The sequence below is a fragment of the Manis javanica genome, chromosome 4, assembly GCF_040802235.1.
Source record: "Manis javanica isolate MJ-LG chromosome 4, MJ_LKY, whole genome shotgun sequence".
NCBI lineage: Eukaryota > Metazoa > Chordata > Mammalia > Pholidota > Manidae > Manis > Manis javanica.
Window position 1 is genome coordinate 97,030,003 of NC_133159.1, and position 13,350 is coordinate 97,043,352.

Genomic DNA, 13,350 nt, shown 5'->3' on the forward strand with positions numbered 1-13,350 from the left:
TACCCACCGCACTCCCGCAACCGCCACACCTCCCGCCATAACGTTTAGACTCGGCTCCTGCCCGCCTGTGGACCCGGAATCCCGGGCCGGAACGGAGGGGGGCGCACCTGCGGTTCGAAAGCAGGCTCCCGCCCTTTACTGCCCCGGCTCAGCAGAGCCTAGTCTCTCGGCTTCCCCCGAGCCTCAGTTACCCCACCCCCTCGGGCGGGGCTGAGAGTAAGAAAGAATCAGAAACAGCTGGGCGGCTTTCCCGAACCAGAGGCCAGGGTGGGGGTCCTGCTGAGAGAATGGAAGCCCCGGAGCCATTTCTCTGATTCGTCTTTCCTCTCTGCCTCCTCCCCACTGCTCCCCCAGCACCCTCAACCCCCGCACACCGCGTGTGGTTGTGGTAAGTCGGAAAGGGACACGGAGTGCCGACTGCGAAAGTGACTCCTCTCTTCTCCCCAAGACTTTCCTAGGCTGGCAGGTAGAGCCTCTGGGGGTCAGAGTGGCCCTTATTGAGATGTAAAAAGTTTTTTTTAACTTGGGTTTTCCAATTTCGAGTTTGCCCGGGGTCTGGCCCCAGCCCCTTCTCCAGCCTCAGTTTCTCTCACCTAGCATCTCATCCCAGGTGTCTTTCCTACCTTTCCCCCTGACTTACGTAAACTACAAAGCCCTGGTGTAAACAATGCGCTGGAAACTGCTCACTCTCCTCATCCCCAAACTCACTGTCAGTTCTTGGTTGGGTGGGGGTGCCGTGTTAAAGACGCCAGAGTGTGAGCGGACAGGGTGCAGCTGGCTTTGGAAAGGCTGCAGACATCCCAGAGGCAGAATAGGAGAGAAGGGCGCTCAGGGACCTTTATTCCCTTCCCACTCCTTTACCTCACTTTCTGTGGCAGGGGGCAAAGGCAAAGTGCATTCATTAATCCAACAAATATTTATTTATTCCCTACCTTGTGCCAGACTGTGCTAGGCACTGAGGATACATCAGTGAACAAGGCAAAACAAAACAATTTCTGCCTTCATGGAGTTTACCCTTCTTTTAAGAACAGACAATGAACAGCAAACATCTTAAGTAAATCATGCAGTATGTTAGAAAGTGATAAATACAGTAGGGGTAATGCTTTTAACTAGGATGATCAGGTTGACCTCATTAAGGTGACATTCAAGCAAAGACTTGAAGGAGGTGAGGGAACAAGCCAGGCAGATTGGTGAAGAGCATATCAGGCAGGGGGAACAGCGAGCACACAGACCCTAAGGTGAGAGTGGGCTGGTATGCAAAAAATAGCAAGGGGACTGGCCAGCTGGAGTGGAGCTAGGGAGGAGGGGAGGGATTCAGATAGGTAACAGGAGTGGTCCAAGGGGAAGTGGGGGCTGGACTGAAGTCAGAAGGTAGAGGGAGAGGGTGAAATACAGAGACCAAGCATGGTCAGCATGCTGGCTGTACCCCTTCCTACCAGTCAGCTGACCCGTCCCCTCCCCTTCTCTTCTTTCTCTCAGTTTGGGAGGCTCCAGTTGGTCCTTCTATTTCCTTAAAAAGAAGCAGACTCCATGGTGAGCTTCCCTAAGAGGAGCAGGTAAGAGGAACGGACCCAGGCACTCTGCTGGCTGGACCCCTTTCCTTGGACCACTCTTCCTCTGGGCCCAGCCCCACCCTGATGGTTGCGGGGTGGGGAGCTGGAGATGATCACATCAGCCCTAACCTTGGGTGGACTCGCCCACATGGGCCCCAGACTCACTTATGAGGCCCCTTCTTTGGCTTCAGCTCTCTTCATAGTCAAGTGGGACCGTGTCTTGGCAAAACATACTCAACTATTAAAGCATGTTGCTGAACTGAGGGGGCCCCCAGAAACATCAGCAGCTCTGAGACAGAGGGAAGTAAGTGGGTGTGGGGACAAGGCTTCTCCCCAGTGCTTAAGGCTACCTATGCCCTAGAGTGGACAACCAGGATGGGGCTTTGCTCTTGCCTCTTCTCCCCTCCCTTCTGGGCCCCCAGCTCCCCAGGAGGAACCCCAGGCTGCAGGAGCCAGCTGACTGCAAGAGCTGCACTCAACCACTTAACTAGAGAACAAATCCGGAGCCAGAGAAGAGGTTTTCTGGGATCTGCCACTTTGGACTTCGAATCTCAAAATAAACTTCCAGTCTCAAGGTCCTAGACACTGTTGGAGAGCTCAACTCCTCACGCAAAGGCCTGTCATAGGGCTTCCAGGCAGAAGGTCAAGGCCAGAGGTTCAGGCTAGTGCTTGACCTGCTCCTCCCTCCCATCCCCCAGCCCCACTCTATGTAATAGGAAGCAGGAGAGGAGTCACTGATCTGGGAGTCAAGCTCTGGTTTGGAGGGTGCTATGTGGCATCAGGTTGGCACTTCCTGAGCACCTGCTGGATGTGCAGCACTGGCCAGATCATCCTAAATGACACAGAAGGAGTGAAAGGGTTTTATTCTCAAGGAATTTTCTTGTAAATACTGTAAAGCCATCAAAGGAAGGCAACACCAGGCTCTGCTGTTAAGGCTGCAGGCTGCAAATTTGGGGAGTAGTGTCAGCAGAGACCTGAGGAAGAATCCCAGACCTCTTCTGCCCTGAAGGTGTCTAGATTCCCTGGGCCCTCCAACAGGACATCTTCTACCCAGCCAGCAAAGCCAAGTCTTCCTTTCTCCTTAAGGTGGCACCATAGCCTCCTGCCCTCTCAAAAGTGAGTGCCCAAAGAAAGATCCCCTCTCACTCTTGATACCTCACCTCATGCTCTGCTCTGCTGTGGAGCCACTTCAAGATTCATCTTCTTTCACTCTATTCTCAGCTGTATGTGGCTGAATGATTTTGACTTTTTACTGGGCCTTGCATGGGAGTGGAGATGAACTAAGGGAAGCTCTGGTGTGGGTAAACAGTTCTTAGTCCACCCAGGGTCTGCCCCCCTTAGCGGCCCCCCTTCCCTGGGCCCCTTTGGTGATGACCTTCTCTCTTTCCCAGTGGGTGGGAGGTGGTGTGGATGGTAATGAGCAGAGAGAAAGGCCGAGAAGGGGCTGGGGGGAGGTTTGGATGGGAGTCAAGGAATTCCTGAGCCTGCTGCTTGCACAAGGGGCCCTGAGACGCCTTCCTTGAGATTTCTTTGCAAACCTAGGCAAGTCTCATCTGAAATGGGGCCAGGTTCACACAGGCCCCTAGTGCTGCCCCCCACCCCTTCCATCTTTCCCTCCCCAGCCACCCCATGCAGGTGTCTAGGGAAGAGAAGGGAGCTTGGGAAGAACCCAGGGTCTTTTAAGTGGGGTGAGGTGGGGATCTATGCTTTGTACATAGCCTGACTGGCCTCTCCTTGGTATTTATGAACTCCCAGACAAGGCACAGAACGTGGCCAAGCCAGGAGGACTTTGAGGGTAGGGGCATCCAGGCCCAAATCAGAGAAGGGGGCTTGGTGGGGCAGGGCTGGAGACAGTGGTCCTTTCCTCCCAGCCCGTGGCCAGAAAGGGTTAGACTGCTCCTCAGGGGAGCAGGAGAAAGGAAGAGGGAGCTAAGGGAGAAGGAGAAAGAAGAAGGGGGAGCTGGTGGAGACGGGACCATGGGGGTGGTTGGGGTCTGGAGCCTTTTAGCACTTTGCTTGTAATCAGACTGGAGCCAGGCATTGGGTGGGCTGACAGCCATCCTGGGCGGGTGGCCCAGGTTCTGTGTGAGGCCCTGGGCATGCTGCTGGGATCCTGGGTGGTCACTGACCAGCCTAACCCCAAGGGAGGGTGGTTCTCACTTTGCCCTCAGCCCCCCTCTCCCAATCTGCTGAATCAAATAGAGCTCTCTTTCCTCCACCACCTGTTCTGGGCCCTGGAATGATCTGGAAGTGAGATTTCCTTCTGACAAAAATATGCAGAGCTCACTATCTGCCTCCCTCCCACACTGCCTGCATCTATCCACTCTGCCTCTTGCTCTCCTTGTGTCTCTTCTCTGTGTCTCTCTGGCTGATATTTCTCTCACTTTGTGTCTGTTCCTCTCTCTCTTGTCTCTGTGTCTGTGTTCATTTGTCTTTCTGTGTGTCTGTGTCTGACTGCCTTTCCTCCTCTGTATGTATCTCTGTATCCCTGTCCATCTCTTAATGTGTACTCTCTCCTTTTCGGTAGGGATCTGTGTGGCTGTCTCTCTCACTCTTTCACTCTCCGCATGTCTCTCTCCATGTCTTTTCTGACTCGCTGTGGCTTTCTCAGTGTCCCTCTCCCAGTATGTGTGTGGTGTGTGTCGGTGCTCCTCTTTTTTTTCCCTCAGTGTGTTTCTCTCTGTGTTTGCTCTCTTGTCTCTGTCTCTCTCTTGCTCTCACTCTCTTGTCTCACACCCTCCTCTGCAGTCCCTGCAACACAGTGAAAAGTGCACTGAACTGAAAGAAATCAGAACACCTGAGTTTTTCCCAATTCAGCCATGCACAACTTGCATGACTCTGTAAGTCACTTTCTCATTCCTGGCCTTAGTTTCCTCACTGTTGAACCAAGTAGAATGAAATCTAGTTCCCTCTGTGGGGGCCTCTTTCTGTCTCTCTCTCTCTCTCTCTCTTGTTTCTTGTAGCGCAGTCCACCCTGCTCTCTGAGACTTCTGCTTCTCTGCTCCTTAAATTTGACCGTGAAGTTAGGACTCCAGCATCCTTGAGACCCTAGTGGGAAGGAGTCTTTGATACTGTCAGCCAGAGGGCCCAAAAGGAGGAGGACTCCTCTCTCCTTTAGCCCCTGAAACATCAGGGTAGACAAGGTCCCTTTCTGGGGCCATGTCTGGGATACAAACCAGATTAGCTCATCTCTCTAATCCTCTTTGTGCTGGGGCCTCTGCCAGGCAGGGACACCCACAGTGCAGAGGGAGGGAGTGTGTGTACAGATTCTTGGAGAAGCAGGACCAAGGTTCTTCTCCCTCTGTTGGCCCTTCTTCCTGAAAAGCCCAAATTAGCTGCCCCCACTGTTTAAGAAACCTCATCCAGCTTGAGCCAAGTCAGCATTTTCATAATCTCACTCTGGGACCCCAACACCTTTCATAGCCCTAGGGTTAGAGAAACCACTCCCCAACGCCACCTCTTCTCCACACATAACCCATGGCTTATATTCTCTCCCGGTCATTATGGAAGGGTTCCTCCATCCCAGTCTTGAAAAGCCTGGAGTGTCAGGCAGGGAGCAGGAGACATGGGCAGGGGTGGGGGTGGGGAGAAGCAGGCAGTTCCTGGGCTTCCCACTCCAAGTTAGAGGCCTCCAGCCCCTCTGAAGTTTCATTTGGAGAGGACTTTGCCTGATAAGATCAAAGCATTCCCTCTGCCAAATCATTACCTTATTTTCGAGGCAATTATAGAACTTAGTGTATCAATTAGCCCAGCCTCCAGCTGCAGCCGTTTATCTGTGTGTCGTGGGCTTGCAGAGGAAAGCATCGGCCCGGGCCAGCGAGGGGAGGGCAGGGATCAGGGCCCAGGCCCAGGGAGCTGTCCAGAGGCCTTCTTCAGGAACGGGCAGGTGGAGGAAACGGCGGCAGGGAGGAGGGGTTCTCCTCCTTGCGCGCCTGCCACTGCCCTAGAAGTGCCCTTTTCCGCTCGCGCCCACCTGCACGCCTGATGCGGCCCCGGAGGGCGAGCCAGCTGAGCCTGGAGTGAGGATGAGACCGTTCAGGCCAGGCTAGGGCCGGGGTTCCGCGGAGGAAAACGCTGAGCCGGCGCCAAGATGCCGCCCCTTCCTGACTCTGCTGGGTGACTCACCCCGTGGGCCGTGCGCCTCGCAGTGGCTTTTCCTGGAAAGGCATGGCAAAGTAAGCTTCGTCTTCGTGGGGGCTAGTGCGTTTCAGACTCGGAGAAAATCTTAGGTGGCAGTGCGTGGCACGGAGAATTGGGTGTCCGCTTGGGTGCGGGAGTGTGGCTTCCTTTGCTCCTCCCATGTCTTCAGCCGTTTGCTGCAGGAGAACCACACGCGGCCATGGCGTTGGGGGCCTTCCTTAGAGCAGCGGTTCTCAAATTTTTTGGTCTCAGAACCCTTACACTCTTAAAAAGAATCAAGGACCCCAAAGTTTTTTAAAATGTTGGTTGTATGTATCCCTATTAAAAATTAAAATGAACACAGGAGCCAACTCAAAGTGCTCCCAGTGGTCGAAGCTGGACAATTTGAACTGGAAAATTAGGTAGTTTTGGATTATAACCCAAAGTATAAAACATATGCATAAATCCATACTGATATAATAAATGAGTAAATAAATATATGAGAAGAGACAAATCTCTCATGCAGAAGAATCCCAAATTATTTATGTAGCTACTCCTTTAGTATGGGCTACAGGTTGTGACTTCTTTCCAAAGAGTACACGACAGAAAAGTGTGTGGTGGGGAGGCTGAAGAGTGATTTTACAGTGGAGAAACCTGACAAACCTCAGGCAGGTGATCAAGGTCACCATCAACAGTGACAAGTCATGTTGATACTATATGCCCTTGATGTGATGGGTGAGAATGACACTTTACCTGTATGGTTTCCCTCTCCATAACCCCAGTCTAATCATTAAAAAAAAATCAAATTCCATCAGAGGGACATTCTACAAAACTTCTACATTCTACATTCTGACCAGCACTCCTTCAAACTGCCAAGATCATTCAAACAGGAAAAGTCTGAGAAACTGCCACATCAAGAGTCACCTAAGAAGTCATGACAACTAAATCTAACATCTCCTGGATGGGATGCTGGAAAAGAAAAAGGACATTAGGGGAAAACTGAAGAAATCTGCATGAAGTATGGACTTCAGTAAATAATGATTATGTATCAATACTTGTTCATTAATTATGAGAAATATACCATATATTTGTAATGTAAGTAAGATGTTAATAATAGTGGGAACTGGGTGTGGGGTATGTGGGTACTCTGTACCATCTTGGTAATTTTGCTGTTAATCTAAAATTGTTCTTAAAAAGTTTAGTTTAAAAGATCAAAAAATTTTAAATATTTATATATTTAATTAATTTAAAATTAACAATAAACCCAATGCTTGTTTATATTAATACCATGTTTTATGAAAAATAACTAAAATTTCCAAAGGAAAAATATTGACAAGAGTGGCATTATGTAACATTTTTGCAAATATCTTTAAGCTCTGGCTTAACCGTAGACTCCTCATATCTGCTTCTACATTCAATCTGTTGTGATACTACGTATCATGTAGCTTCTGGAAAACACCACAGTACTCTTGCAAGAGAATGAGGGTGAAAAGGGCAAATAACTTCTTAGTATTATTGTGAACTTCTTTGAGAACCTCGGCCTTAGCAATCTCATCCATTACTGGGATTTGAAATCCTTACCTTTGACATCTCTTCTGTGTTCTCTGATCACATTCGTCATAACACCCTCACCTCTACCCCACCCCCCTGCGTCACCTGCCCTTTCAACACTTACCCATTCATGTCAGCTTGGTCATCATTCCTCTGGTCATAGTGCCTCTGAGGAATCAATGTGCAAAACACTGTGCTTACTATTGTGGAAAGTATTAGTAATGGGACAGTTGCCCCTCTCATTTTTCCTAAATAGCTGAGAAGTGTAACAACCCCTTCAAAAGCAAATTTGTGATAAATTGTTGGATGAATAGAGATAATTCTGGAGGCAGAGCTCGCTCTTTCTGATGAAATCTTCATCTTGCCCCTGCAAAGCAGCCTGAGTTTCTCCCATGTAGTGACAACACTCTGTGATTTAGTAAGTTTGATATTTACTTTGCTTTAGCAAAGAATAGTTTGTCTCATTGCCATATCCAGGTAAACTCAATTTAGCCAAGGGATACACATTTAGGGCAGCTTCCTGACTTCAGAGATTAGGACTGGGGCCATTCACTTTCAGCAGAGATGTTCCCATCCATAAAACACTGTTCACAAACCACAGGAGCTGCCCTCCTGTCACCAAAATAATCAGCATTGTTTGTTGGTCAACTCTGGGAGAGCAGCTCTTGGAGCTTCAGTCTCCCAAATGATACAGGTGTCCCTGTCATTTTCTGAATCATCTTGTATGCTTCTGTGCCTCATCTTTCATGACCATTCTCTGTCAATTTTTTTCAAGGTCTCCCCCATCTGCTTCTCTGTTCCCAGGGCCGCTACCCTCAACTAGTCCTTAGACACTGATACTTCACCTGTCAAAGAAACTCCCTCTTAGATCTGCTCTGTCTGCTGTCAGACTCTTCTCCCCAAATGCCCACCTTTATCACTCTGCTACCTAATTAAAAACCTCCATTATGTTCCCCATTGCCTGAATGGTGACGTAGAAACAACTCAGCCTGTTTTCCAAGACCTAAGATAATCGGCCTTCACTTAATTTCATAGTTTTGTCCACCATATTGGCCCACTCTGTAATGACTCTGCTTCAGCCTGAAAGGAATTCATTCTGTGCTCTTTTTTTAAAAATTGAAGTATAATTGAGAAATAAAATTGTGTATGTTTAAAGTATACATTTATGATTTGATATATGTATACATTGTGAAGTGGTTCCCACAATTAACAAATCCATCACCTCAGTCACCTTTTTTGGGGGTGACAATATTTAAGATGTAGCAAATTTCAAGTATACAATACTGTATTAACTATAGTCACCATGCTGAACATTAGATCCTTAGAACTAATTGATCTTATAACTGAAAGTTTATACTCTTTGATCAGCCTCTCCTTATTTCCCCCACCCCTCAGCTCCTAGTAATCACCACTCTACTCTCTGTTTCTATGACTTTGACCTTTTTGTTAAGATTCCATATATAAGTGGTACTACAGTATTTGTCTTTCTCTGGCTTATTTCACTTGGCACAATACCCCAAGTTTCATCCACGTTGTCACAAATGGCAGGATTTCCTTTTTTATGGCTGAAGAATATTGTGTATACAGTTGACCCTTGAGCAACACAGGTTTAATCCACTTAACAGTGGATTATTTTCACTCAATATACTGGAAAACTTTTTGGAGATCTGTGGCAACTTGAAAAAATTTTCCTCTATCTCTAGCTTACTTAGTAGTAAGAATACAGTATATAATATATATAACATGCAAAATATGTGTTAATTGTGTATGTTATTGATAAGGCTTCTGGTTAACATTAGGCTATTAGTAATTAAATTTTTAGGAAGTCAAAGGTTATATGTGGATTTTCAACTGTGTGGGAGTTGGTGACCCTAACCCCTGTGTTGTTCAAGGGTCAACTGTGTGTGTGTGTATATATTTATATCACATTTTCTTTATCCATTTATCTGTTGATGAACACTTAGGCTGTTTCCATATCTTGACTGTTGTGAATAATGCTTTGGTGAACATAGGAGTGCAGATATGTGGTTTCCAAATATTTTCTTCCATTCTATAGGTTGCCTTTTTATTGTTTCTTTTACTGTGCAGAACGCTTTTTAGTTTATGTAGTCCTATTTGTTTATTCTTGCTTTTGTTGCCTGTGTTTTCTTGGTAACTTTTCAAAAACTTGTTGCCAAGACCAATGTCAGAGAGCTTTTTACATATTTTCTACTACAGTTTTACAGTCAGATCTTACACTTAAGTCTTTAATCCACTTCAAGTTAATTTTTGTGAGTGGTGTAAGATAGGGAACAATTTCATTCTTTTGCATGTGGATATCCATTTATCAAGGATATTATACTTTCCCCATTGTGTGTTCTTGGTGCCGTTGTCAAATATTTCTTGACTATAGATGTGTGGGTTATTTTGGGGCTCTCTATTCTGTCCCAATAGTTTGTCTATTTTTAAGCCAGTACCATACTGTTTTAATTACTATATCTCTGTAATATAGTTTGAAATCAGCATGTGTGATGCCTCCAGCTTTGTTTGCTTTGGCTATTCAGGGTTTTCTGTGGTTCTGTATAAATTTTATGATTTTTTTTCCATTTGTATGAAAAATGCCATTGGAATTTTGATAGGGATTGCATTCACTCTGTAGATGGCTTGCATAGTAAGGTCATTTTAACAGTATTAATTTTAATCCAACAACTGGATATTTTTCCATTTTTGTATCTTCTTTAATTTCTTTCATTGCTGTCTTATAGTTTTCAGTGTACAGGTCTTTCACCCCATTGGTTAAAATTAATTCTTAAGAATTTAATTGTTCTTGATGCTATTGTAAATAGGATTGCTTTTTTGCTCTCTCTTTCAGAGAGTTTGTTTCTAGTGTATAGAAACACAACTGATTTGTTTATGTTGACTTTGTATCCTGAAGCTTTACTGAACTAGTTTATTAGTGACAACAGTTTTTTGGTGGTCTTTAGAATCTTCTGTATATAATATCATGTCATCTGCAGAGAGACAATCTTATTTCTAATTTGGGTATCTTTTATTTCTTGCTCCAGTTTTCCACTATGATAAATAAAAGTGGTGTGAGTGGACATCTTTGTCTTGTTACTGATTTTAGAGAAAAGCTTTTAGTTTTTCACTGTTGAATATGGTATTAGCTATGGTCTTATTATATATAGCCATTATTATGTTGAGGTACATTCCTTCTATACCTAATTTATTGAGAGTTTTTATCATGAAAGTATGTACAATTATGTCAAATGCTTTTTCCTGCATCTGTTGAGATGACCATGTGATTTTTATCCTTCATTCTGTTAATGTGGTGTATCACATTGTTTGATTTGTGCATGTTGAATCATCCTTGAAACCTAGAGGTAAATCCTACCTGGTCATGGCATATGCTCCTTTTAATGTGCTGTTGGATTCAGATTGCTAATATTTTGTTGAGGATTTTTGCATTTGTGTTCATCAGGAATATTACCCTATAATTTTCTTTTCTTGTAGTGTCTCTCTCTGGCTTTGGTGTGAGGATAATACTGATCTTGTAAAATGAGTTTGGAAGTGTTCCTTCCTCATCACTTTTTTGGAAGAGTTTGAGAAAGATTGGTATTTATTCTTTTAAGTGTTTGGTAGAATTCACTAGTGATGTCATCTGGTTCTGAGATTTTGTCTTGATAACTGATTAATCTCCTTACTAGTTATAGATCTATTGAGATTTTCTATTTCTCCATGATTCAGTCTTGGTAGGTAGTGTGTGTCTAAGCATTTATTTATCTTTTATAGGCTTTACAATTTCAGGGGCATAATTCTTTGTAGTAGTCTCCTATGATCATTTATATTTCTGCCACATTAGCTTTAATATCTCCTTTTTCACTTGTGATTTTGTCTTCTCACTTTTTCCTTTGTTAGTCTAACGACTTGTCAATTTTGTTTATCTTTGCAAAATACAAGCTCTTAGTTTTGTTGATCTTTTCTATTGTGTTTCTAATCTCAATTTCATTTATTTCTGCTCTGATCTTTGTTATTCTTTACTTCTACTGACTTTGGGCTTTGTTCTTTTTTTGTAGTTCCCTGAAGTGTAAAGTTAGGTTGTTTATTTGAGATCATTTTTTTTTCTTAATGTAAACATTCTTGTTATAAACTTTGTTCTTAGAGCTACTTTTGTTGCATCTCATAAATTTTGGTATGTTGTGTTTTGATTTTCTTCTGCCTCACAATAATTTTTTATTTTTCTTTGACCCATTGATTGATTGGGAGTATGCTGTTTAATTTCCACATATTTTTAAATTTTCTAGATTTCTTCTTGTAATTGATTTCTAGTTTCATACCATTGTGGTTGGCAAAGATACTTGTTATGATTTCAACCTTCTTAAATTTGCTAAGACATGTTTTGTGACCTAACATATGATCTATCCTGGAGAATGTTCCATTTACACTTGGGAAGAATGTACATTCTGCTGCTGTTGGATGGAATGTTTTGTATATGTTAGTTAGGTCCATTTGGTCCATTTGTGAGTTCAAGCCTAATATCTCTTTATGAATTTTCTCTTTGAATGATCTATCCACTGTCAAAACTGGGGTATTGAAGTCCACTACTGTTATTGCATTGCTGTTTATTTCTGTCTCTTAATATTTGCTTAATACACTTAGGCACTCTAATATTAGGTGCAGATATAGTAATAATTGTTATATCTTTTGGATGAATTGATCCCTTTATCATTATATAATGTCCTTGTTACAGTTTTTTACTTAAAGTCTATTTTGTCTGATATAAGTTTAGCTACCCCTGCTTTCTGTTGGTTTCCTTTGGCATGGAATATCTTTTTCTGTCCCTTCACTTCCAGCCTATTGTGTGTCCTTAAACCTGAAGAATGTCTCTTGAAGGCAACATATAGTTGGGTCTTGTATTTTTTAAAAAAATCTAGCCATTTTCTGCCTTTTTTTTTTTGGTATCATTAATGTACAACTACATGAGCAACATTATGGTTACTAGACTCCCCCCATTATCAAGTCCCCACCACATACCCCATTACAGTCATTGTCCATCAGCATAGTAAGATGCTATAGAATGCTATAGAATCACTACTTGTCTTCTCTGTGTTATACTGCCTTCCCCATGCCCCCGACCCCTACATTATGTGTGCTTATCGTAATGCCCCTTTCCCCCCTTTTCCCTCCCTTCCCACCCATCCTCCCCAGACCCTTTCCCTTTGGTAACTGTTAGTCCATTCTTGGATTCTGTGAGTCTGCTGCTGTTCTGTTCCTTCAGTTTTTTCTTTTTTCTTTTACTCCACAGATAAGTGAAATCATTTGATACATGTCTTCCTCTGCCTGGCTTATATCACTGAGCATAATACCCTCTAGCTCCATCCATGTTGTCGCAAATGGTAGGATTTGTTTTCTTCTTATGGCTGAATAATATTCCATTGTGTATATGGACCACATCTTCTTTATCCATTCATCTACTGGTGGACACTTAGGTTGCTTCCATTTCTTGGCTATTGTAAATAGTGCTGCAATAAACATAGGGGTGCATATGTCTTTTTCAAACCGGGCTCCTGCATTCTAAGGGGAAATTCTTAGGAGTGGAATTCCTGAGTCAAATGGTATTTGTATTTTGAGTTTTTTGAGGAACTTCCATATTGCTTTCCACAGTAGTTGAACTAGTTTACATTCCCACCAGCAGTGTAAGAGGGTTCCCCTTTCTATACATCCTTGCCAACATTTGTTGTTGTTTGTCTTTTGGATGGTGGCCATCCTAACTGGAGTGAGGTGATATCTCACTGTGGTTTTAATTTGCATTTCTCAGATGATTAGCAATATGGAGCATCTTTTTATGTGCCTGTTGGCCATCTGAATTTCTTCTTTGGAGAAGTGTCTGCTCAGATCCTCTGCCCATTTTTTAATTGGATTATCTGCTTTTCATTTGTTGAGGTGTGTGAGTTCTTGATATATTTTAGATGTCAACCCTTTATTGGATCTGTCATTTATGAATATATTCTCCCATACTGTAGGATGCCTTTTTGTTCTATTGGTGGTATCCTTTGCTGTACAGAAGCTTTTCCATTTGATATAGTCCCACTTGTTCATTTTTGCTTTTGTTTCCCTTGCCCAGGGAGATATGTTCATGAAGAAGTCA

General features: G+C 43.9%; 1 protein-coding gene across 6 annotated transcripts in view; it reads left to right on the forward strand.

Annotated features, from left to right (window-relative positions):
- ST7L (suppression of tumorigenicity 7 like) overlaps positions 1-13,350 on the forward strand; it is a 184,674-nt gene that overhangs the window by 118,845 nt on the left and 52,479 nt on the right. Inside the window, exons 16-17 of one of the 6 annotated variants that reach the window (XM_073234413.1) lie at positions 1,480-1,556; positions 6,488-7,320. The exons of 3 other annotated variants lie outside the window; for them this stretch is intronic. In XM_073234413.1, the coding sequence (XP_073090514.1) occupies positions 1,480-1,515 (36 nt within the window). In that variant the 3' untranslated portion in view covers positions 1,516-1,556; positions 6,488-7,320. Of the gene's footprint in view, positions 1-1,479; positions 1,557-1,975; positions 3,580-6,487; positions 7,321-13,350 lie in introns of those variants that run through there. 2 more of the 6 variants (XM_037005387.2, XM_073234414.1) reach the window with 2 other exon arrangements.